The sequence below is a fragment of the Fusarium proliferatum genome (genome assembly GCF_900067095.1).
Source record: "Fusarium proliferatum ET1 genome assembly, contig: FPRO_scaffold003, whole genome shotgun sequence".
NCBI lineage: Eukaryota > Fungi > Ascomycota > Sordariomycetes > Hypocreales > Nectriaceae > Fusarium > Fusarium proliferatum.
Genome location: NW_022194792.1, coordinates 1,382,070 through 1,404,832, shown reverse-complemented (window position 1 = coordinate 1,404,832; position 22,763 = coordinate 1,382,070). Strand labels below are relative to the sequence as shown.

Here is a 22,763-nt window from a genome sequence, read left to right as displayed (position 1 = left end):
TCGGTCAAGGACAGGGACGGATCATTAATACCCTCAGTTTTATCACTCTCATAACACTTCTAACAATATTCTGGTACTTACAGTCCCTTGGACATTTATTGCTGGGGATTAACATAAGAAACAACACGAAGATCGCCCTCGCTCTGTACTGAGCAGCCAATGTACGTATGAACGTCTAAACCATTCGATAGCCTCTCTTCTCCGCTAGGGACCATTAGCCGGGACTCTGCCTGATATAATGCAAGGCGACTTATTACTCACAAAACACTGTATAAGCACTCTGAATACCTCTTTATCCAAACCGAATCGACCACCGTATCTGGTAACTTGCTTGTTTGGTATGCCAAGAAACATCCTAAGGCCTCGAGGATCTGCGAGTCACTGTCCGCATAGTGCCGGACTGGTATATAGATTTTGACCTTCGGTGTCGAGCTGTTTGCACGAAACTCGACGTTGTAGAGGATACCTGCTGTTCGATGGTTCTTGTGTGGAAGGGGAATATCATCAGGCACTCCGGTCATCCTCAATAATGCGTCCCAGAGTTTTCTCAAATTTCTCATCCCAACTTCAAACTCTTCGCCATGTATCCTGCCTCCCAGTGACATAATCTCTGTGACTGATCGGAAATCTGTTCGCCTGTCTCTAAAGTAGATCTTCAGTCTTGAATTCTCGACGGGAACTAAGTCCAATGCCAACATGTCCATCTCGAGGCCCAGGTGCTGACGCTCATGGATGAATTTAGCAAAGCCGGCGAAAGAGCTGATATTCTCGGGGCGACATCCCGGAGCAGAGGTGATGGAATCTGCTACAACTTCAAGCGTTGACTTGCCCATGGCGTGGGCGACAAGACCCGGGAAGAAATAGGCCTTGTTCGTCGTAATGGATTCTTTCAAGTCAAATGCCCAGAACATGGTGCTTTGATGACCCTCTGGCCTATCAGCGTTCCATTGCCCATTGAAGTACTGATAAAAGTGGTTGAAGATGGTTGTATCTATATCAGGGAATACCTGGGTTGCTCGTCTTACGAACTTTGTCGCAGCTTCTTCGTTGTGTAGATCTGCAGCTGTCCCTGCCTCGAGACCAATGGGCTCGATAGAATATCGTATTGTTGGCTGACTATTGCCAGTATGAAAGTCCCAGCTCAGCTCCACTGGGCAGTTGTTGTCTGTCATGAAGCTCTTCCATTTTGGCTCTCCCCGCACGGGCGACGACCCGAGAGATGGGGCGACAAGGTTGGAGAACTGGTCGAGGATGCGGTATTGACTTTCGGAGTCATACCCGGCACTGGCCAGGAACCTCTTTAGCGTTGACCCGACAGTTTGGTTCCAGTACTGGTGATGGATGTCGACCTCTGGCCTAGTCTTGCTCTTATTATTGTGGAAGGAATAAAAAGTTCCAGAGTCAAGCTTTGAGAGATTGACTTTTCCAGGCATCTTGGTAAAAATAATGACGATATACGGATATTAAAAATTTTGAAAGGTTCTCGCAATGACCGAAGAGATATTCTCTCGGTTTATATTGTCTTTGTTACCGTGATTCATTACAGGTGGTCTCTATCCAGGTTTCTACCTAGTCATCCTAATTGCGCGCGACATGGTTCCCTTTCGGAACAAGCGTGATAAACCGATCGGTGCCTTAGTGAGACAAACAGCTCATCCCGCATGACATCAAACCCGCACTTATGCTGCCAAGAGAACAGACTAAAAAGACTTGACGCTTTTGGATAGCTGCTCGGAGCAGTACAATGAGGTAATTGTTTCACGAAGCATGGGTGATGAGTAAGACTCATGCAGATGTTCGCTGCTCTAGCTTCGATTTGGTAATATTCAACTGACGTAGAGATTCTAGCTCCGATTTATAACCGCTGACTACTCTAGATCTATCCATCAATAGACAGTGTTTTCTGTCTCCTCTTGCACGACAGGCTTGTACTGCTTGGCGATGACATTCTCTTTGGGCTGGCGATCCACTCCAAGCCACAGCAGATCCGGGCGGCTGTAGTGACCCACGATGTCCAAAAATCCCCGAGTCGCTACGACTTTGGTTAAATCCAAGTCAGCATAGACAATACCCTCGGTATCAGCCTTTCCATCGCCCAAAGGCTCTGTCAAGCGTCGCCCATCTGGTCCGATAACGCAGCTATGGCCTCCACCAGGCTGGCGACAGGCTAACCCATCTTGCGTCTTCAGGACTTCGATGCCCTTCTGCGTGCATACAGACGTGCAGTGAAGCACATAAGTGGTGCTCTCAATTGCATATGTCTGGGACAAGTTCTGGGACCCATCGGCCGTCATGCTCCACAGACCAGGGTGGTCAACGCCCATGCTGGGATCAATAGGCGGCCACATGGAGATATGGATCACTTCACCCTGCGAGATGCTGTGATACTTGAGAAGTGGTTGCGTGTGCTCCCAGCATGCGAAGCATCCCACCTTGATCTTACCATGTTCAGCTCCAAAGTCCACTTCCACAACATTGTTCAGATCAGCACCAGTGCCATCACCAAAGACAGTGCGCTCCATGTGAGTGGGCTTGATCTTCCTTCGGTGCAACAAGACCTCGCCCTGAGGCGAGATAATAGCCTGTGAGATGTACACGCTATGAGAGGGACTCTTCTCAGAGAAGCCAAGAACAACAGCGATGGAGTTCTCCTTGGCAGCTGCTTTAACCATATCCATGGCCTCAGACTCAATTGGCAGGGAATTGTAGATGTATCTCGTCTGCAACTCAAAGTCCACAGATCGAGCCCTACCGAGATTAGCCAAAACGCACAAGCCAATCCATTAAACGAAACATGAACATACCAGATCCACGCAGGATATCCGGGTAGCCAGCACTCAGAGAAGGCAACAAGCTTTGCCCCGTTCTGCGCCGCCTCGGCAATAAGACCACATGCTTTTTTCACAGATGCAGCCAGGTCAAGGTAGACAGGCTCAGCCTGCGTGACAGCGACTCGGATGGGGGCGGACATTTTCGGAAGTGCTGTGCCGAAAATAAGAAAAGAAGGATGGAGTGTATTGCATTGGGAGATTTGAGTCTGAACGGGCCGACGAATAAATAGTATCGGCGATGCAGTCACCTTCCTTGTTCAGAAGATTGAAACAGCGTTGGTTCTATATTGAGCTCACGGGGAATGTGAACTGTTGGTCCGGTGCGTGTTGGTTTGTCGTTTCATACGCAGGGGCGTTGTTCTCTCGACTGGGGCTTGTCATTCACATTGTCGACGGCAACAACTTCAGCCGGGCCATTCCCAGAAATGGCCATATCTGGGCAATATTCGGAACGAAATATTTGATCTATCATATTGCAATGCCGCTATTACTTTTCAAAGTCCGGTCGTGAGTGCTACAATCATGCAATGACCTGTTTTTCCCGAATCAACTGCCGACATAACTGAAGCATTATCAGTAGCACAAGATACAGAACCAACACCATGAGCATCTGAATCTGGAAATGCCCCTGACATCTGCAGCTCACAAACCCAGGGATCTCAATCCCACCAGAACAGTTACATCCCAGCGGGCCCTTACATAAAAAGCCTAAAAACATGTGATGCTCACCCCAGGAACCCTACATCGAGAACCTTGGCGTATCCACCGACTCGCCAGAGCGTAAGACAAGATGTAACAATGCAAAAAGGAACTTACAATTGTGTGTCTTACGTCCGAGGCATAAAGATACAGGGAAGGGAAAAGATCTGACTGCTTGTAGTTAATTGCTGGGCTATGAATTGTTTTATCTTCCGTCGGGGGCGAATATAGGGAGAAAGCTTAATTGAAAACATGCCGCGGGGTTTCGATTCCTGCTTTTTTAGATGTAAAAAGAAATTCTAAAGGATCACGTTGCCATTCCTTCAATTTGCATGCCTTGATATGCTTATTTGTTAGCCCGCTCAGCTGCTTGCAGTTGCCATTTTCTCTTTGTTAAAGCTTTCTTTCTTTCTTTCTTCCGTTCGTTACAATGACTGCGTTGGCTGGTCAAATCGCAGAGATATGGATCCTCTACGTTATTGGCACCGCCATGATCGGGGCGCGCATCTTTTGCCGTACCAAAATGGTTGGCTATAGGAACTACGATTGGGACGATTACCTCGTTATTGCAGTCGCTGTGAGTCTCCATTCCAAGACTGACGTGTTCCATCATTAACGGTTCGTGGTAGGGAATGTGGACTGCTGCACCCGTAATTGGCCAAGTCTTCGTCCAAGGTGCCGAGGGTCGCCATACCTCCGATTTGACCTTCGAGGAGAGGAAGAACATGAGCGAGGAGGATCGCAAGAAGTGGGCGTATGGTTCGCAGATGTTTCTGCTTGGACTGACTGGATACGTGGTTATTCTGTGGACGCTCAAGTTCAACATGCTGTGCTTCTACAGTCGTGTTGTGAGGGGTCTTTGGACCGAGAGGTTTGTGAAGCCGTTGATGGTGGTGGTGATTCTGTCAGTGGTGGTGATCATCATTACGCTGGCCGCGACGTGTCGACCATTTCATCACCTTTGGCAAGTTTGGCCAGACCCGGGACGTAAGTATTGAAGCATCGCAGTAGCCAGGGTCTTTTCTAACATTTGACAGGCCAATGTGTTCCCCAGAATCTTACCTTCTTTGTCGTGATTTTGGTCTTCAATTTGGTCACCGATATCTGCATCATGCTTATACCAATTCCGGTATGACAGCCACTGTCGCCTCTCCGACATCTATTAACAGAGTATAGGTACTGGTCGGCATCCAAACCAATCGCCTCAAGAAGTTCGGCCTCGTTCTTCTCTTCAGCTTGGGCTTCTTTTGCATGTTCGCCGCCATCCTCCGCTTCGTCCTCATCTTCAACGCAAGTCCCTCAACCCCAATCCCCTACAATAGCATGTACTAACACGAGTCAGTTGAACCAAAAAGGCGTCTCAGCTCTATGGTCAATGCGCGAAGACTGCGTCGGCATCTTCGTCGGCCAAGCCCCCATGGTTACACCTCTGCTCAAGCGTCGCTTCTGGGTAATGGCAGGCTACGCCACCGACAAGACGGGCAACTCTCAGACTCCGCACTACAACGGCAGTCGGCTCGAGAGCCATGAACTTCGGTCTGGGCGCGCAAATAACAGCAAAGTGCATGACCCTTACTCGATAACCAACGTGGTTTCTCGGTCCGAGAGCCAAGAGGAGATCGTGCAGAAGGACCTGCCTTCTTTACCGGAACAGCCGCGTCAGTTTCGGAGTGGTATCAGGGTGGAGCAGCGTATCGATGTCGAGGCAGTTCAGGGGACGTATACACAGCCGCGAGATCCTCGATGGTAGTCTGCGTTGGTTGAGTTATTTTTCTTAGATCTAAAAATGCACCGTAACGGTCGTATCATGGCTACTGAGTCAATTAAACGGATACACCCGAAACTACGATTAGTCCCCGCGAGCTAAAGAGATCGTTGTCTCCGGGGAGACTTCCTAACGATCCATGCTGGACCGTGCCCCTTTTGCGTGATACCCAAGCCAGGGTAAAAGACTCCTTCAGTGCCAGGGCAAGGATACATCCTCCAATGGAAAATCTCTGCCTGTCCCATGTGCTGTCAGCGGATACCGCGGCCCGCCGAAGCGTTTCCACGCGAGTAATGAGCGACAGGGTATCGCAACCTGACGTACGATTTTGTGCCAGCCAAGAAATACGATTGACCCGAGTAAGAAGGTGGAAACTATTGCCGTAAGATTTCTCAATTAACAAAAGCAAACAAGGTTAAACATCGGCGACATATGCATGCCAGCAAGGCATTGGAGGGGAACACACTGGCGAAACAGTTTCCTCTTCTGCTTAAATTGCTGGGTCCAGGTACCTTTGCATGATGCAGCAGAAAAAGCAACCAAATCTCGTTTCATTGACGCGCGTTGGCACCGCGATAAACGATTCATCGTACGAAAACTGGCATACAAACAGCTCCAGTGTGGAGCTTGCGTTGTAGTCGTGTATAATATGCAACGTAAATTGTTTGTCAGCTACAAAATGCTTACAGATGCTAGACATTATCTCCTCGTGACAGTGACAGCGGCTTTAGTGGCGGATGATGCATCCTAATCGGGATTTTGGCAGCCTCGGAGATTTCGCTGATCGACGCATGCCAAGACCCGTAGGGTAAGTGGCATATTTTGCGTGAGGAATACAAGCTATCAGCTACAGGTCTCTAACGCTAATAACACATCTTGCTCATGATTTAGATGCCACAGTGAATGACTAATTGCTCGAGAATAGACACTGATAAACAAAAATCGATTGATGACTCATTTGCTTTACTTTGTGGGTTATAAGAGCCTCTAATACACCGCCAAGATTGTTGTAAGATTTATCCAACATATTTGCATGGCCGCCATTGTTGAAGACCCCAAGAACTAGAATGAGGAAATTGATTGCTCCTACGTTTTATTCCATCAATTGAACATTCTGTACACAATATGGATCCACCCAAAGCAGAGGCTATCTTCAATGGGCGCTTTGTCAAAATCATATGCGTTGGTGCTGGTGTTTCTGGCCTTTGCTTGGCCTACAAGTTGAGGAGGTCGTTTGAGAACTATTCATTGACTGTGAGTACAACATTTCGAAGGGAGAACCTTGCTGACGGGTCATAAGATTTATGAGAAGAATCCAGAAGTCGGAGGGACTTGGTATGAGAATACCTACCCCGGCTGCGCCTGCGATGTCCCTTCGCATAATTACACATATTCCTTCGAGCCAAAAGCAGATTTCTCGTCTGTTCTTGCTAGCTCAGACGAGATCCAGGAATATTTTGAAGGCTTTGCTGTGAAGTATGACCTGCTCAAACATATCAAGACTGAGCAGCAAGTTGTTGAGACTTCTTGGGACCAACCGAAAGGCCAGTGGAACGTCAAAGTTACTGATTTGAAGTCCGAAACGGTGACCGAAGACTGGTGTCATATTCTAATTCATGCGACCGGATACTTAAACAAGCCAGCGTGGCCATCTGCGTCCGGACTCGAGAAGTTCAAGGGACCCAAACTTCACAGCGCCAAGTGGGATAACAGTGTATCTCTTGACGGCAAAGATATTCTTTTGATAGGGTCCGGCGCATCAAGTGTTCAGATTCTGCCCACGATCCAACCTCGTGTCAAGTCTGCGAAGGTCTTTGTTCGGACACCTCGATGGACTCTACCCTCTGTCAACTCAAAGAAGGGCAAGTTCTCTTCGGAGGAGATTGAGAAGTTCGTTAGTGATCCAGAGTCGGTCATGAAGCTTCGGCTGGAAAATGAGCGAACGCTCAACAGCTTCTTCAGTAAGTCGCACTCATACACTGAGAACTTCTTCTCTGACGGCTTGTTAGCAATGTACATGAAAGGAACAATCCTTCAGAAGCAAGCTCGTGAGCATTTGGAGAGTGAGATGAAGAAGGTAGTCATTGATGAAGAGGTCCAAAAGAAGCTTGTACCTGACTTCCCAGTGGGATGCAAACGGATCCTCCCTTCTGGTGATCAGTTTCTATATGTCAGTAGGATCCAATTTCGAAATCTCTCAAGTCTGACAGAACATGTAGGCGATCAAGAATGACAACGTCCAAGCGATTTACTCTGGTGTCAAAGAAATTACAGAGACAGGCTGTATAAGTGATGATGGGCAACACTACGAAGGCGATGTCATCATTGCAGCCACTGGCTTCGACACATCCTTCATCCCTCGGTATCCCATCCATTTCAAAGGGCACAACCTCCAGGACGATTGGAGTACTTCTATTACAGGCTACATGGGAGTCGGCATCTCTGAGTGTCCCAACTCATTCACCCTCGCAGGCCCATGGTCCCCAATCTCAAATGGCCCCGTCATTGCTCCCATAGAAGCTCAAGCGGACTTTGTCTGTGCTTTTATCGACAAGTACCAAACTGAACCTGGTATGCATAGTATGAGTCTAAAGGCAGCAGCATGCTATGATTTCAAGAGCTACATGGCGCAAGTTACTAAGAAGATGGTATGGTCTGACAACTGCCGGCATTCACACAACATCAAGCCGAACTGGGGTCAGTCTTCGATTACGTGGCCAGGGTCTACTCTGCACTACTTGGAGGCTATGCGAGAACCTCGTTTTGAGGATTATGACTTTGAGTATAGTGGGAACAGGTTTGCGTGGCTGGGCAATGGGCTATCTCAGACTGAGTGGGATCCTACGGCTGATTTGGCCTATTATGTAAGGGATGAGGATGATGGAAGACATTTGAGTAGAGGTGCAAGGACAAAAGTCATTTCAAAGAGTGGAAGCCAGCCGCCGAGAGAGCTTCATCGCCAGGCTAAGCTTGCAGCCAAGAGCTAGGTCCAGGTGGCAGGGTAGTACTTTATAAATTTGAACACGCTATTACCAACACTTTGTGTTGAATAATATTTCCAAAAGGGAAAGATAAGACAGACTTGATGCCCGTTTATCTTGGATATGACTGGTAGCCAGGAGGCTGTTGACATGGTAGGTGGTTTATCGCAGTGGTGACGTATGATAGCTCCTCAACAAGTAGTCACAAGATGCCCAGCAAGCGAGAAAGAATCTCCCATACTCATAGAGAAATGGATGATCCCCATTCGTCGAGGTAACCGAAGTAAGCCTCAACGATGAGTTAGTGTTGGGCCAGTTGTGACGGCGCGGGACGATTGCCAAGCCGCGCTATTGTTTCGCTTCCTATTCACTTAAACGCCATCTCCCGCTAGCGACGTAAATACGGGTTGAGAAGATATACATGAATCATCAACGGTCCCTTTGGATCTGACGTCTCATAAAATGGGTGTTTAGTCATCTTTGTTCATGACCTGCCACTCCATAGCTCCGTGAAACGAAGGCGATGACAGGTGAAGAAAATCAGTGACTAAGAGAGTAGGATAGCGAGATGCTGAATTAAAGTGCATATGAAGAAGACTGAATGGGCGTTGTATCTTGGAGTTATTTAGTCTTTAACAATCTTTGATCATGATCAAATTAGTTCGGCGCAGCTCTGCCACTACGCAACTTAGATTTCACGTCCCAGAACCGCCAAAACGGTCGGAAAGCCACTAGGGGCACTAGCAACGACGACCTGCCCATCGTCGCTATGAAAAGTACACCTGTCACTTGTCATTCCCAATATCTTCTCCCCACCCGAGCCGGCCAAAGCGTCCGACAGCTGGCTCTTCTTTCCATCCGCGCATGTCATTCTTATCTCCACTTTATATCCCAGCAAGATTCTGGTGATCTTCATGAGCTTACCAGAACTTCCTCCGCTGTCTAGAGCCGAGCCAAGCTGAGATCGAGCAGCGGCGCTAACATCCCTGTTGTAAGCCAACATTGTTAGTTTGTCCAATGTGAAGGTGCTGAAAACTCACCAAAAACCCCGATCAACGTCAAATGCCTGCATACCCCTAGCCTTAAGTGATAGTGTCACATCCGGACTGGTAGCTTCAACCACTTTGGTGTCGTAGAGGGGGTCGTGATCGAGGTTGGGAAACCCGAGGCTTGCCCAAGAAGCTGTCTTGGCATAGGAAAGATCGAGATCTAACTCAAGCTCTTCGCGACCGCCATCTTGAGCACCGACCCAAGAGTCAACTCTTCGGTCGATGCCGTTGATTGAATAGAGCGGTCGGTAATAGACCTGGTCAGCAGGAACCACTAAAGGAGTCTGTGCGCGCCCTATTGAAGATGGGATGTCCATATTGGAACATTGCATGTTGCTCCTATGACCGGTCATGCACGGTTAGTACCCGCAAGTTTATAATACGAACGGGCTTCAGAAAACGTCTGCTTACCCAAGTCTGAGAGTTGAGGTATCCCGTGCCAGATCAAACGCAGCCAATACCAGCCCAACACTGCTTGACGTTTTGGTGGCAGCAAGGGTGTAATCCGATTCGAGCCGTTTCTGCTCGCTCTTGGACCATGCATAATAAATGCCGAACTTCTCGGCCCACGCTTCAAAGTTGGTCAGCTCCGATCCAGCCACAGCTGCGAATTTCTGGTATAGATCGAGGTCCCGGAGGTATGCCTGTGCACTTCTGTCCTGCGCCTGCTCAATTTCAGAGCGGAGCTTTGAGATTGAGCCAGTGACATCTGACGAAGTCATGGCCTGCTTGGAAATCAGTCTTTTTCTCGATACTCGCCATAATAGTTGGAGGAGGACTCACATCGTCGTGAACAGTTTGTAGATACCTGGCTCAAGTTAGTTGCATGATCCCTCCCGGTTACAAGGGAGACATACTTGCGACGAGAATCAACGTAGCTTTCTCCATCAGACGTATAGAATGGAGATCGATTGTTCTGTAGACAATCGGTTCGGCGAAATATGTGATCGTTGGTGATCTGCTGAGGAGCAAACTCGCCCGCAGGGATATCAAAGAGGCCCGGTGAGGCGACAAAGATCGCCTTGGTAGAATTGTCCAGGTCATCTTGCGTTGTCATATGGGCCTGCAACGCAATGGCATAAGCCTTCCAAACAAGTCTTGAGCCGCCATTTGCCAAGAGAGTGAAGTTCCGCTTGCTAGCGGCCAGACTTCCGGTGAGCCGCATCTTGTCTGTTCCGACAGAACATGGAACGAAGACAGCTGCGCAGAATCTCTATAAATCGATTTGGGTTGAAGTTTAGAGATTGTTTCAATCCGGATGGCCAGTGAACTGTCATTAATTATCTATTGATAATATGAAAACTAAGATACGTCCTTGTTTTTCGAAATTAGCAAAAGTCACCCGGAAAGGTCATGAGCTAGGTTATTGTGGCCCTCCATCTACAGTATGAGGCTTGAATATGTTATGTGGGTTCCCAATAGTATTTTGAACTGTAGGAATTGTGAACCAAAGACCAACTCCGGTGGGGGATATTTGTGTCAAGTTGTCTCTCATCACACGAACAATATGACCTATCTGAGAAGCTACGTGCCGTGTGTGATAAGTGGCGGCTGGATTACTATTGTCGTAGAGAGTGGCTGGCTGTGACCATTTTTGGCTGTCATCTATCGTTTTATCAACAAGGCCTGTAAATACATGATCAGGCAGAACTTTACCCTCAGCGTCCTGTAACGTCGATGAAAAAGAGAACTTCATTGCACTCAATATTATCGACAAATCTTAGCAGTTATATCCAATATCGCCGGCAGTCGCCTGATTCCATATAAAGATGTAACGCAATGGATTCTCGATTTATGTAGAAAGCATAGCGGAAGCATCGTATTCACTCCAGTATGTCTTGAGTCTCCCGCAGCCAATAGATATGAACCAAGCCAGGCTGCCAGTTAGCGAACTCCCGGAAAAAAGCACTTCCGAGAGGCTGAGTGATTTGAAACTGAGTAATTATTCCTGTTTGGACGCATCAGCTAGCCATGGAGTGCCTAGTCTACAGTTTCTCTGCCGTCCGCTGTGACCTCGTGCATCACAGTCAATGTAGATCGCTCTCAGTTGTGGACGTCTATCTTGTGACGTGCTACGGCAAATGGCAACACGCTAGTATTACTCAAGAAAGGCTCGTTCACCTGTGGTTGCAATGATCATTTCTTGGCGAGAGGTTTGGTGAAGCAAACTCAACATGTAGATCACATAGCGTACGTGTTTGACTGCTTTCAAGACGGCTGACAGCATTCGCCAAGCTAGAGGCTACGTACCGCGAGCAACCTTAGCTTACATAGGGATAAAGGTTGCAGGAGCCATGGCGGAGAGCCTTCCCCTATATAAAGGTCGATGGTTTCCCCTAGTTCTGACTCTCACTCAACAGTTCGCCAACCACTACAAGAACACCCGACTGCAAACACAAACAAAATATTCTTCCCCTTTATTATCCCAATCAATCAAGCTTCTACCCGCACCATGTCTGAAGAGAACCAGCTCTTTTGGAAGGCCTACGCCTCGACCGTGAAGAACATCATGGTCAGTGGCCCGGTCGGTGACAACACTAGAGTCTACATCGCTGCCGCCAACACTGCTGGCATCTCTGGTGGCAAGGACATCCCCGCTGTCTGCACCAACTGGGGAATCTATCAGTATGCAGACTTTCTGCTGGATCCCACCAACCCCAACTTTGTCGCCAGCAAGGTCTCGCGCTACTCTGAAGCGCTGAACATGACCTTGCAGACCCTCACTCCGGTTAGTTCCTCCCCACCTCCAACTCATTTCACATTGACTGATGGCGATTTCCACAGGGAGCTGGTGGCGATAACTCTCCCGACGCCTGGGACAGACTCAACAAGGCTAAGGAGAGGCTGGCTATCTTCCGCTCCGAGCTGGATGACGCAAAGAAGCAGGCTATGCAGGACTTCAAAGACGATGACAACCCTGACAAGCCGAAGTCATTCGCTCAATGGGCTCCACTAAACGCCAATGCCTATCTGGTGGCCTTCCAAAACTGGTACGTCACCGTGCACCTTTGAGAGCAACGGGCAACTTCTTACTGACATTTTTACTATAGGGAGGCTGCCGCCAATGAAGTCCAGATGAAGACCAACGCTATTGGTGGCGCTGGCTCTGCTCTTCTCGCTGAAGCTATGAAGAGTGCCGCCAATGGATCCAACACTCTCACTGAGCTGAAAGGGTACGTGTGCCTACTGTTTAGCTCCCAGTACCTCAGATCTTACTAACTAATTACTATCAGATATAACATGAAGGCTAGCATTCAGTCAGTCACCTACGATGCTGCTGGGAAACCCATCCTTCCTGATCCCCTCGAGACCCAATACGTGCCTCAGTACTCTATCTCGGGCTACGCTGCCATGCTCGATGGCTGGGTTGGTTTTTCGAACAAGAAACCAGATGAGTTTGGCATTAGCCTTTCTACCGGCCAACAGTCTTCTTTCAAGGACATCGGCTTCACTGAAGCTCAGGGTAATGCTTCCTTCAGCCGCTTCCCCGTATTTGACTTCTATGCCAGTGGGGGTGGACGTGTTGAGCACTCCAACTTCAACATGAGCTCCAACGCGAAGGACGTCAAGGTTTCTCTCAAGATCCAGCATTACAAGACCGTCCCATTTGAGCCTGGTTCTTGGTAAGTCCTACTCCACTCGTTCGTAACCTTATCTAACTCCATGTACAGGAACGTCGATGTCAAGAGCCTCATGGCTAAGCTTGGTGCTAAGCCGCCCGCCATGTTTCAAAAGGTCCGCCCGACGCAGATGCTCATCGCCCAGGGTGTCAGCATGGATATCAGTTTCAGTGGTGATGCCAAGACGGCTTTTGACCAGGACTACAAGAAGACGGTCCAAGGTGGCGGTGGCATCAGTGTTTTCGGATTCCGCATCGGTGCTTTTGGTTCCTCTTCTGAGGAGAATGGGTCCCACGGCAACACTTGGGACTCGAGCGCCGGTGTCCTCACCATCAATGCTGAGAACTCTCGTGCATCTGCCAATGTTCTGGCTGTCATGGGTGAGGTTGTCAGCACTTAGAGCCACTTTCTTGTCCTGGGACAGAAGTATACGGGAAATGGTGATGTTTTCGTGTCGACCTGTTGGAGATTCGAAGATAGTACGAGTTCCTTTGGTAGTTTAGCTCCAGTCAGTCATTTCCGTCTGCGCGGCCTTATTCGAGAGTTCAACTCAATTCACTCTTTATCATCTCAGTAGCGAGTTTGACTATGTTATGCGAATCTTAGTGGCTTTAATGACTCGTGGATCCAAGGAGTGCACGCTCTATCGGAAGGTCCTGTACGTCTCCAGCTTGGGCTAGCTCAAGGGACGACCATGAACTTCAAAGTCACTAGGCTACTTGTGAAGTTACACGTTTTGTTCGTGTTTGTTGAATAAAAGCGAAGATAAAAACGTTATGACATATGTCTAAGACACAACTCTGGCGCTGCACGAGCTGTATTCTTGCAGCTCGCAATTCCTGACATGCCCCTACATATCAGTCCGTGGAACGAATGTGACTAACAACAGAGAAAACACATGGCTACCGTTGTACAAGGAGTGATTGGCGCCTGTCTCAGGTGTCATGTCTCAGTTCAATCAAAAAGGTAATAGTGGCGGAATTCATTCGTTTTTCCAAGTCATCAAAATCGAGTACGTACCGACAATGAGTCAGCCACCGCGATAACAAATCTGCTTTGAGTGGCTGCAGCAAAACCTTCCTCTTACACCCGCATTCACAGCTTGATCAACATCGCACAGGAGCCACGTGTCAAGACCAGAAGCCCAAATAACAGCACAACAAGCACGATGAAGACGCTCGGTTTAATCGGCGGCATGAGCTGGGAGTCGACTACAACCTACTACCAAGAGATCAATCGTCGCGTTCGCGAAATCCAAGGCGGCCTTCACTCTGCCCAGTGCATCGTGTTCTCCTTCGACTTCGCCAACATCGAGGCCCTTCAGCACGCGGGCAAATGGGACGAAGCTGGCGAAATGCTCAACGATGCAGCGGCCAAACTGAAGCTCGCTGGTGCTGATGCCCTTGTCCTCTGCACCAATACCATGCACTTCGTTTCTCACGGTATCGAACCCTCCTCGCAGCTCCCTCTCATCCACATCGTCGATCCAACTGCCGAGGCCATCATCAAAGCAGGCTACAAGTCCGTCGGCCTCCTCGGAACGCGTTTCACCATGGAGAAAGACTTTTACAAGAAGCGCCTGGTCGAGACTTTCGGGCTCAAGGTCATTGTGCCGGGTGATAGCGACAGAGATACGGTACACAACGTCATTTACCAGGAGCTTTGCAACGGCATCATTCAAGAGAACTCTCGCGAGGACTATCACTCTGTCATCCGCAGACTCAAGGCTGAAGGTGCCGAGTGTTTGATCATGGGGTGTACCGAGATTGGTCTATTGGTTGATGAGGCGGGAAGTGAGCTGCCGATATTTGACACTGCAAAGATTCACGCTATCGCTGCTGCTGACTGGGCAATGAAAGATTGATGCTTTTTGTGGTAGTCGCTATTTTAAGCAAACCTCATAGAGACATGGTTAATATCTTAGCACTATATGATAAACTGAAGCCTGAAGTATTCCTAGATCACGTTTCATCTACCTAACTGGTAGCGCCTTGAACCCTTTCGCCCGCCCATGGCACTGCATCTTTGCCGGCAACGCTACAAGCAAATCATCTGTCGCAAAAATAGACTGGTGAATTGGCTGTGCAATCTCCTCTCCATTGACCAACACCTTGGTAATGAAAGATGCCTCCTCCGTAATCAGACACGGCACCTGCGTAATATGCTTGAAGTGTCCCAAACCAACACCAGTTTGAAGTTGGCTCAATATATGCACCGCACTGTCCCGGAGCAGCTGTAGCACAGCGCAGAAGTCAACAAAATAGACTGGTCCAAATCCGCTGTCCTGGCAGTATTCTCGCAAGTTATCTTCGGCTTTCTCAAGCTCTGATAGTCCGTAGATAGAGACGAATTTGAGGAAGGTCAGGGTAGTAATCCGGTTGTTACCATCTATGATGACTTGCCGAGAATTATGGCTTGAACAAACAGGATGGATGTTGGCTACAGCAATTGGCGCAATACTGATGTTGTCCCCGGACCTGCAATTGAGGATATCGCCAATCATGCCAATCACAATTTCTGGGCAAGAGAACTCGGATCGAGCCATATCGGAAATGTCAACGTACGAGTATACAAGTTGCTGATCCTCCGAAAAGTGAACGTAGCTTGCATTACTGGCGAGAGGCTGAGAAAGGAATGAAGACTCGGCTGCCAACTGCGCTGCGACATCTTCTCGTATAGTCTGCCTCGACTCTTCCAGCTCTTTTGTGAGGCTGGTGAGGAGCTTCAGGAAATTATCTCTGCGGGTTTCAAACTTGTTGCGCAGTCCACCAACAGGATCCCTTAAAAACGCATGGATCTGCAAGAACGAGGTAACCCGACCTGGAGACCATCCTCCCTTGGTCGCGAAGTCTGTCAGAGCACGGTCCCAAAACGTCAGACTGAGATTCTCTTCGTCGGTTTCCGTCTCATACGGCACAACTCGACTGACAAACTTATTGAGATCGACTGTGAATACGGCAGGCGCTCTGGGAGCGTTCATGGCAGAAATGATTGCTCGAGTGAGTGTCTGAGACTGATTCTTGAGCGTGTTCATTCGCAGCGGCCAATTCTCGATGACGTCTTCAGTCTGAAGCAGCTGCGATACAGAAGAAGCCATCATCCGTGGAATTCTGCGCCGTGGGATGCAAGACAGCATGTAGGCCATTTTGGAACTCTCCATGTTCGCATGTTTCTGGATCTCACTGGTCAACGTGAGTGCCGCCTCGCAAGCTCCAGCGGTGGGAAACATGGAAACAGAATCGAATGAGAATGTGCCATGTAAAATCTTCCGTAATCTGGATTCAGCGAGGCTCCTGAGCATGGCCAGAGTCGGCTTCTCAATGTCTTGGCACGGAATTCCAGACACACCATGTCCCGCGCTTAAGCTCTTGATTCTAGAGCTGGAGCATCCGCATGACAGGTGACCCTCGGAGGATGAAGAGTAGGCAGAATCATCACTTTGCCTCCTCGTGTATGGAGGGGTTGGAGGCTCAATTGAACCAACAGAGGCAAGCGAGTAGGACTTTCGTTCTTTGTGCAGCACGATGCGTAAACAGTCGGCTAGCTTGAGGTATTGATCCAACGTATTATAAGCCTGCACAGACAAACGGATCACTCTCTTGGGGTATGAAGGCCAAGAGTAAACCGGTATAACAATGCCATGTTCCTTCCATAGAGCTTGCTGAATGGGAAGCATACCCTCCTGCTCAGGCCCTGGAGAGTCTGGCAGCGGTATAGTCGCCATGGCAGCAATCATGCTGTCCGGGCACGGAAGATCTACGCCGATAGCTTTGCAGACAATCCTGCGGGCCAATACTGCGAGGTCATGGTTACGACTCGTCAAGCCGCTATACCCGCCTGGCATCACAGTGTTGAGATGATCGATAGCGGAGGGGAGGGAAAGCATTGCCGAAGGGCAATAGGTCCCCATCCATCCAAAATTGTGCTCAAGCACAGAGTGCTTGGACTTGCCAACGACATACGGGGACCTGGCAATCACCAACGGTTTGATGTTCTGAGCGCGATCTCGCCGAACGTGGAGGAAACCAATTCCTCGTGGTGCGCACATCCATTTGTGACAGTTGGCGACGTAGTATGCGGCGTTGATTTCCTCGAGATCCAGGTGAATCATGCCGGGCGCATGTGCTCCGTCGACCAAGGTGTCAACACCGCGAGACTCAAGCTCCTTGACGATTTGTTTTGCTGGAAGCACGAGACCAGTTCGGCTTGGGATGTGATCGATGACTGCAAAACGTGTGCGAGGCGTTACGCCAGCAAGTATGCGCCGCATCACATCTTCAGGGCCTGTGACTAGCAGAGGCACATTGACGACAACGATATGAGCACCATCTCTCTCGGCAACATGGTCAAGCACCATCCGCACAGAGCTATACGCAACGTTTGTAGTCAATATCTCGTCATCTGGGTTGAATCGCAGACTTTGAATGACGACGTTCATGGCGTGGGTTGCGCCAGGAAGCAGAAAGATGTCTCGATGATCGACGTGTAAGAAGCCAGCCAGAGAGCGTCTGCTGGCCTCCAAGCCGGAGACATATGATCTTTCGAAGAACTCATGGGGATTTTCTTCAATGCGTTGCCGAATGTTTTTCTGCTTCTCGACGACGGACTTCGGACAGGACCCAAAGGCACCATTGTCTAGGTAAATGATGTCCTTCTGGATCTGCCACTCTCCGAAGCTTTGAAGATGGGTCGCCATAGTTCCCGATAGAGTCTCTTCACTGTGGTCGGTCATAGAAAATGGAGATTTTGTCTGGTAATTTATGATTGACTCCGGGAAACCAGGTTCAAAGATAAATGGTTTCTGTTTGTTTAACTATTGGAAGGATACCGGTCACGGCTGCAAGAATAATCGTTCTTTTTTGTTCCTCATTCATAACCTCCATCAATCCCAACTCCAATGACGTGGATCTACGTGACGCAAGGGCAGAAAAAGAAAAAGGTGACTTGCTCACCATAGCAAAGTCTTACCGCCTCCATATGCGAATGAAGCAAAGCACACGTTTCTCATGGCAAACCAAGCCACCTACGGTGATGCAGGTTATCATTTCGCTTTCCATCAAGACTAAGACTTGTACAGTAGTTGATTCGCGCCAAAGGGAGCTGAGATTCCGGTGATCATTGACATTTACGCTTTGTTAATGTCGGCCCCTCAGTTCCATCCCTCCCACCGTGTAGATGCGCTCAGACTACAAATGGCATGCAAAAGCAAAGAGGAGGTGCTGAGACTGTTCCTTGAAGAAACCTGCAGATACGCACCTTGCATTCCGAACTTGTAAAGGACTGACTGATTGGCCCAATGACGAGGATAAGACACCGACACCCGAATGAGATTGTCGATAGCCAGTAGCTGAGACAATTGCGGCCACCCGGGGAAGCGGGCGAGGCCGATAGTGTGCATATGTCTCACTGGGGACGACAAGGGTAGGGGCTCAGGGCCATCGGCGACGGTATTGTTGAGGCCGATGGTCCGAACCGAGACATTTTGGTCTCAGGCCGTCGGCCAATAGTTAAATAATTAACAAGCATTTAGTGACACTGTATACGTAACGCTCATCTCAACAAGTCTTTGCGGAAACGGAACCGGTGCCCGATAAGGAGATGATCGCTTTGGTTTTGCTCATAGGGCTGGCTGAGCTGAGACACGGAAACACAATGTTTCAATTAAATCTTCAGGCCCAGGCCCTAGAGGCTCTGCTGGTGGGCAACGTCTAAGCGTAAAATGACTGGGATATGGCACGGCTCGTGTCGATGCCACTCCTCGTAGGCTGGAAATCATTTCCTAATTCACCATTCCGATGTCAATCCAGGGATCTTGGAAGTTCTCCTTCATTACAACCTTCTTATCTCAATGAGTCAGGGTTCAGGGGTTACGTATACAGCAGAAGGGAGGATCGGCCGATGGCCAAACACTCACTCGCTGGCGGTCTGACCCCAGAACTATCAAACTTGCACTGAAAGGGATACGTACATTTTATCTACTGTACACGATGGATGGGCAGCCAGGTCCGAGTACCATTCTATTCTATCTTCCCATATGTCAACTAAGAGGTTGACGCCGCCAATATTTGTACTACCAAATACAGCGGATGCCAAACATCTACACCGAGTAGAATCCAACATTCTCATATTACCAACACAATGCTTTCCCATCGCGCTCAGAAAAGCCTGAACTGGTTGGCAGAAGAGATTCCCTCTGTCCCAGTATGGCCGGAGGACGTGCTTGCCATGAACTCAGCAGAGAACTGGCTTTGCCGTCCAGATCTTATTCCGCTGATGAAGAAAGCCATCGCCGACAACCTTGAAGCCTCACATCTCTCCTACTCGAAGAATCTCGGCGGGCCACCGGATCTTCTCGAAAACACAGCCTCTTTCTTCAACAGGTTCTTCAATCCACGAAGTCCTGTCCTGCCCAGTCACATCGTCTGTGGTGCTGGCGCTGGATCCATCCTCGACTGTCTTGACTTTTCACTCAGCGAGCTCGATGAAGGCATGCTGATCAATGCGCCGTGCTGGGAAGGCTTTGGGATAGCAAGTAACCTGCGGAATGATGATCGGTTGATACCAGTCACGACACCAGTTGGGCTCTCATCACCAGAGCAGCTCATCAAGCTCTATCTCAAGGCTATGGAAGCTGCGACATGTCGCATACGTGGCATCATTGTTTGCAACCCCATGAACCCTTCTGGGCACATCTATCCTACCAGTTGGCTGGAAGCAATCCTTCAGTTCTGCGAAGAGCAAGATATCCAGTACATCTCGGACGAGATCTACGGCATGTCAGCGTGGGGGCCACAGCAAACAAAGAGCGCGGAGCCATTTTCGGAAAAAGGGCCAATTGTTTTTGAGTCCCCAGAGACTAAGTTTACCTCCGTCTTGTCTCTGGATATAAAGAGTCTTAATGTCAATCCTGCCCGCGTACATGTCGTCTACGCATTGAGCAAAGACCTGGGTAGTAGTGGTCTCCGACTTGTAAGAACATCGTCTCCACGCTCACGTTATCTTGACTAACCTCTTGCAGGGCTTCCTCGTGACACAAAGGAACCCTGAGCTTCGCAATGCAATGGCCATTCTTAACAGGTACCGAGTATCCAATGCCACGTCTGTGATTGCCTCCAGTCTCTTCTCGGACCTTTTAGTCCTAGAGAACATCCTCGTTCGCAACAGAATGCTTCTGCGCAATGCAGCAGAGCTCGTTGGAGATTTCTTATCCTTCCATCGCTTTGCCTTCTATCGCCCAGCAGCAGGAGTCTTTATATGGACTCGTCTCGGTGGGGAGACAGCAACCGAGGTTTCTGATGCAGAGCTCATGGAGAACTTTGCATCTGCGAAGGTTTCTGTTGCGAGCGGTGTGCCCTTTCATGCTAGAGATAGAGGATGGTTCCGAATCACGTTTGCCCTTCCTCGTGAGCAATTGCTCGAGGGACTGCGGCGCATAGAGAGGGCAATGGCTCTGGAGCGTGCATGGAGACCTTCGCATGATATGGAAGTTGCAGGATTTGTGTCTGTTCAGAGAAAGAACTCGATGAAGCCCAAGGGCGCTGGATGCGTGGTCATGTAAGGTGCATATTCGTTGTTGATCCTTAATAATACTATCATTTGATCATTAATACTACTATCATTGTACATTTGCTTCTAAGTATGTCCGTCTGGTGCATACTCACATATGCATGCTGACATGGACAGCAAGTATTATGAATGAGGAAAGTTGATCCAATTCCCTCAATCTACGGCATGCAACTCCTGCTTTTGGTCCACCGTCTACAAATCCAGGATCTCTCCAGATTGCCCGCTCATCTGTTTCCAAAGCTTCCCCCGTTCATCGTGACCGAGTTTCTTTTCCGCATCAATCTTGGTCTCAGAGTTTAACGACCTGCTTATCTCCCTTTCCAGTTCCACTATTCAGACCTCGTCAGCTGCCACATGACTCGAGTAATACGGCATTGGGGACAATTGACTTACTGTTAATATCCACAACTGCTATCTTCCCGGTATAGAGTGAATGTAAGACATTGGTGCTTTTGTCAGTACTCGCATCTCCAACAGCATAGATACCAGGCACATTTGTAGCCATGCTTATGCGATCCACATCCATCATGCCATTAGCCATACTGACCCCGAGCATTTCTCCAAGCGGAGACCTTTGCTCGCTACCGAAGACCGTAAAGAGTATCTGACGTTCCTCGCGCCCAAAGTCGTCGAATTCGACTCTGAAGAGATCATGCTCAGGCACCATTGGCAGGGCCGGGTCCCTCTCATGTGCTCCGCCATCTTTTAATCTAGTGATACGAGTTATAGTACGATTATCGACTTTGATATTCATTCTTCGAAGATACTCAGACGAGTTCTCAGCAAATTGCTTGTCAGCTTTGGAACGGTATTCGTGTGTATCGGTGCCATTGGCGAAAATCACAATGTCAGAGTTCAGAGTGATTGCCTCGGCAGCTGCCTCGATGACCATGTCAAGAGGACCAAGAATTCCCATTGACTGATCGGCATGTTCGATTCCATCGCAATAAGGACACCAGTAAATACCCTTACCGAAGTTCTCTCGTAGCCCAGGTGTTTCCGGAAGAAGGTCGCGCAGGCCAGTCGCCAAGATGACTTTCCTAGCGGTATAAGTAGAAGTTGTACCATCTAGCAATTTACATGATACATTGAAGAACGTGTAGTTTGCTTCAGGCTGAATCCTGGTCACAGTTCCGTTCATTGCGCTGACTGTCGGGTAATGGGCAATCTGCTGCATGACAGACCATCGAAAATATGCCGGCGTTACACCTACATTCAGTCAGAAGATAGCTCAGTAGTGCTGCCAGGAGGGGCCAAAAACCATCAAAACCAGCAACGTCGTGCATGAGTCGCGTTGGCGCATTGCGATATTGGCCAGAGTCGATCATTAAAGCCTTGCGGCGAATGCGTCCAAGGGAGCTGAGGGCACCGAGCCCTGAAGGCCCGCCACCTACAACAATAACTTCATAATCTGTTGTGAGGGATGACAGTTGGGTAGTAGGAGCACAGGTAGCTGAGCGCAGGAAGAAAGCAAAGGTGAGCAGGATAACAGAATTGAGCCACATCATGACGGTTTGTTTCGAAAGCTGTGAATGTTGTCTCCCAAGGTATGAGCCCTTTCTCGATATTTTTCTGGTGATGTGTCTAAAAGTGTACCAAATAGGCGCTTCTCGTACACTTTCACATGCTTAACAATACCAATTGAGGCTTGACCTCATTTGCACTCCCTTTGCCTTCTGGGATGTGGCATGCCAAAGACCGGTTACTCCACATTACGCGCGGACTCCAATGTCTCAGTTGAAGCCACACGGCTGAAAATATGATCTTGGGCCGAGTGCAGATCTTCAGGTGACGGTGCTGAGATATGTCATAGCTGAGGCCGGGGTCAGTGACGCAGACTAAGCGCCCGGAAGTCGGCGAGGCTGGGAACCATTCTTGTTGGTCGAGGCTAAGACAGACGGGATGATCAATACTTCTAAGTATCTGCACCAGGATGCTGGAATGCGTTGACCGCGAAGTGGAGAGAACTAATTACATGCAATCTAAACTATTGATTCTTAGTAACGTCGATCATGAAACTACACTTGGGTGACATGCGCACCAACACAAGGGTGAGACGGGGTCGTACCTTGGCCAGGTCAACTCTTCTATCGGAACCTTGAAGTTTTTCTCTTCCTTGTATTTTCTCAGATTTTGCTGAAAAGCTCCATCTGCATTGGTTTCTAGTTGGTAGTGCCAGGGACAATCCTTGCTGATGCATCAGTGCGTTTTGTAAGTGACCTATTGAGCCTGTTCCCGTATGAGCCTACCAT

At 48.9% G+C, this 22,763-nt stretch overlaps 10 protein-coding genes across 10 annotated transcripts; 5 read left to right on the top strand and 5 right to left on the bottom strand.

The window, feature by feature from the left end:
• Positions 1-95: 95 nt before the first annotated feature.
• On the bottom strand, positions 96-1,433 carry FPRO_06626 (uncharacterized protein; the record flags this gene model as incomplete). The annotated part of the gene is made up of 2 exons (XM_031228440.1): positions 96-204; positions 262-1,433. The coding sequence occupies 2 exons, from the start codon at positions 1,431-1,433 to the stop codon at positions 96-98; spliced, it is 1,281 nt and encodes a 426-aa protein (XP_031078776.1).
• A 453-nt stretch (positions 1,434-1,886) lies between these two features.
• Positions 1,887-2,971, bottom strand: FPRO_06627 (uncharacterized protein; the record flags this gene model as incomplete). Its single annotated transcript, XM_031228438.1, has 2 exons — positions 1,887-2,748; positions 2,805-2,971. 2 exons carry the CDS (start codon positions 2,969-2,971, stop codon positions 1,887-1,889), a joined length of 1,029 nt encoding a protein of 342 aa, XP_031078775.1.
• Positions 2,972-3,960: 989 nt separating this feature from the next.
• On the top strand, positions 3,961-5,280 carry FPRO_06628 (uncharacterized protein; the record flags this gene model as incomplete). Its single annotated transcript, XM_031228437.1, has 5 exons — positions 3,961-4,107; positions 4,160-4,517; positions 4,568-4,659; positions 4,707-4,824; positions 4,886-5,280. 5 exons carry the CDS (start codon positions 3,961-3,963, stop codon positions 5,278-5,280), a joined length of 1,110 nt encoding a protein of 369 aa, XP_031078774.1.
• A 1,140-nt stretch (positions 5,281-6,420) lies between these two features.
• FPRO_06629 (monooxygenase family protein) lies at positions 6,421-8,282 on the top strand (the record flags this gene model as incomplete). The annotated part of the gene is made up of 4 exons (XM_031228436.1): positions 6,421-6,549; positions 6,596-7,256; positions 7,305-7,465; positions 7,515-8,282. 4 exons carry the CDS (start codon positions 6,421-6,423, stop codon positions 8,280-8,282), a joined length of 1,719 nt encoding a protein of 572 aa, XP_031078773.1.
• Positions 8,283-8,964: 682 nt separating this feature from the next.
• On the bottom strand, positions 8,965-10,490 carry FPRO_06630 (uncharacterized protein; the record flags this gene model as incomplete). Its single annotated transcript, XM_031228435.1, has 5 exons — positions 8,965-9,262; positions 9,317-9,664; positions 9,737-10,050; positions 10,109-10,133; positions 10,183-10,490. 5 exons carry the CDS (start codon positions 10,488-10,490, stop codon positions 8,965-8,967), a joined length of 1,293 nt encoding a protein of 430 aa, XP_031078772.1.
• Positions 10,491-11,777: 1,287 nt separating this feature from the next.
• Positions 11,778-13,345, top strand: FPRO_06631 (uncharacterized protein; the record flags this gene model as incomplete). Its single annotated transcript, XM_031228434.1, has 5 exons — positions 11,778-12,053; positions 12,110-12,315; positions 12,376-12,498; positions 12,559-12,948; positions 12,997-13,345. 5 exons carry the CDS (start codon positions 11,778-11,780, stop codon positions 13,343-13,345), a joined length of 1,344 nt encoding a protein of 447 aa, XP_031078771.1.
• Positions 13,346-14,113: 768 nt separating this feature from the next.
• On the top strand, positions 14,114-14,809 carry FPRO_06632 (uncharacterized protein; the record flags this gene model as incomplete). Its single annotated transcript, XM_031228433.1, has 1 exon — positions 14,114-14,809. One exon carries the CDS (start codon positions 14,114-14,116, stop codon positions 14,807-14,809), a length of 696 nt encoding a protein of 231 aa, XP_031078770.1.
• Positions 14,810-14,917: 108 nt separating this feature from the next.
• On the bottom strand, positions 14,918-17,641 carry FPRO_06633 (uncharacterized protein; the record flags this gene model as incomplete). Its single annotated transcript, XM_031228432.1, has 1 exon — positions 14,918-17,641. One exon carries the CDS (start codon positions 17,639-17,641, stop codon positions 14,918-14,920), a length of 2,724 nt encoding a protein of 907 aa, XP_031078769.1.
• A 1,442-nt stretch (positions 17,642-19,083) lies between these two features.
• Positions 19,084-20,503, top strand: FPRO_06634 (uncharacterized protein; the record flags this gene model as incomplete). Its single annotated transcript, XM_031228431.1, has 2 exons — positions 19,084-19,914; positions 19,964-20,503. 2 exons carry the CDS (start codon positions 19,084-19,086, stop codon positions 20,501-20,503), a joined length of 1,371 nt encoding a protein of 456 aa, XP_031078768.1.
• A 200-nt stretch (positions 20,504-20,703) lies between these two features.
• On the bottom strand, positions 20,704-22,016 carry FPRO_06635 (uncharacterized protein; the record flags this gene model as incomplete). The annotated part of the gene is made up of 3 exons (XM_031228430.1): positions 20,704-20,840; positions 20,905-21,720; positions 21,773-22,016. 3 exons carry the CDS (start codon positions 22,014-22,016, stop codon positions 20,704-20,706), a joined length of 1,197 nt encoding a protein of 398 aa, XP_031078767.1.
• Between the last annotated feature and the right edge of the window lie 747 nt (positions 22,017-22,763).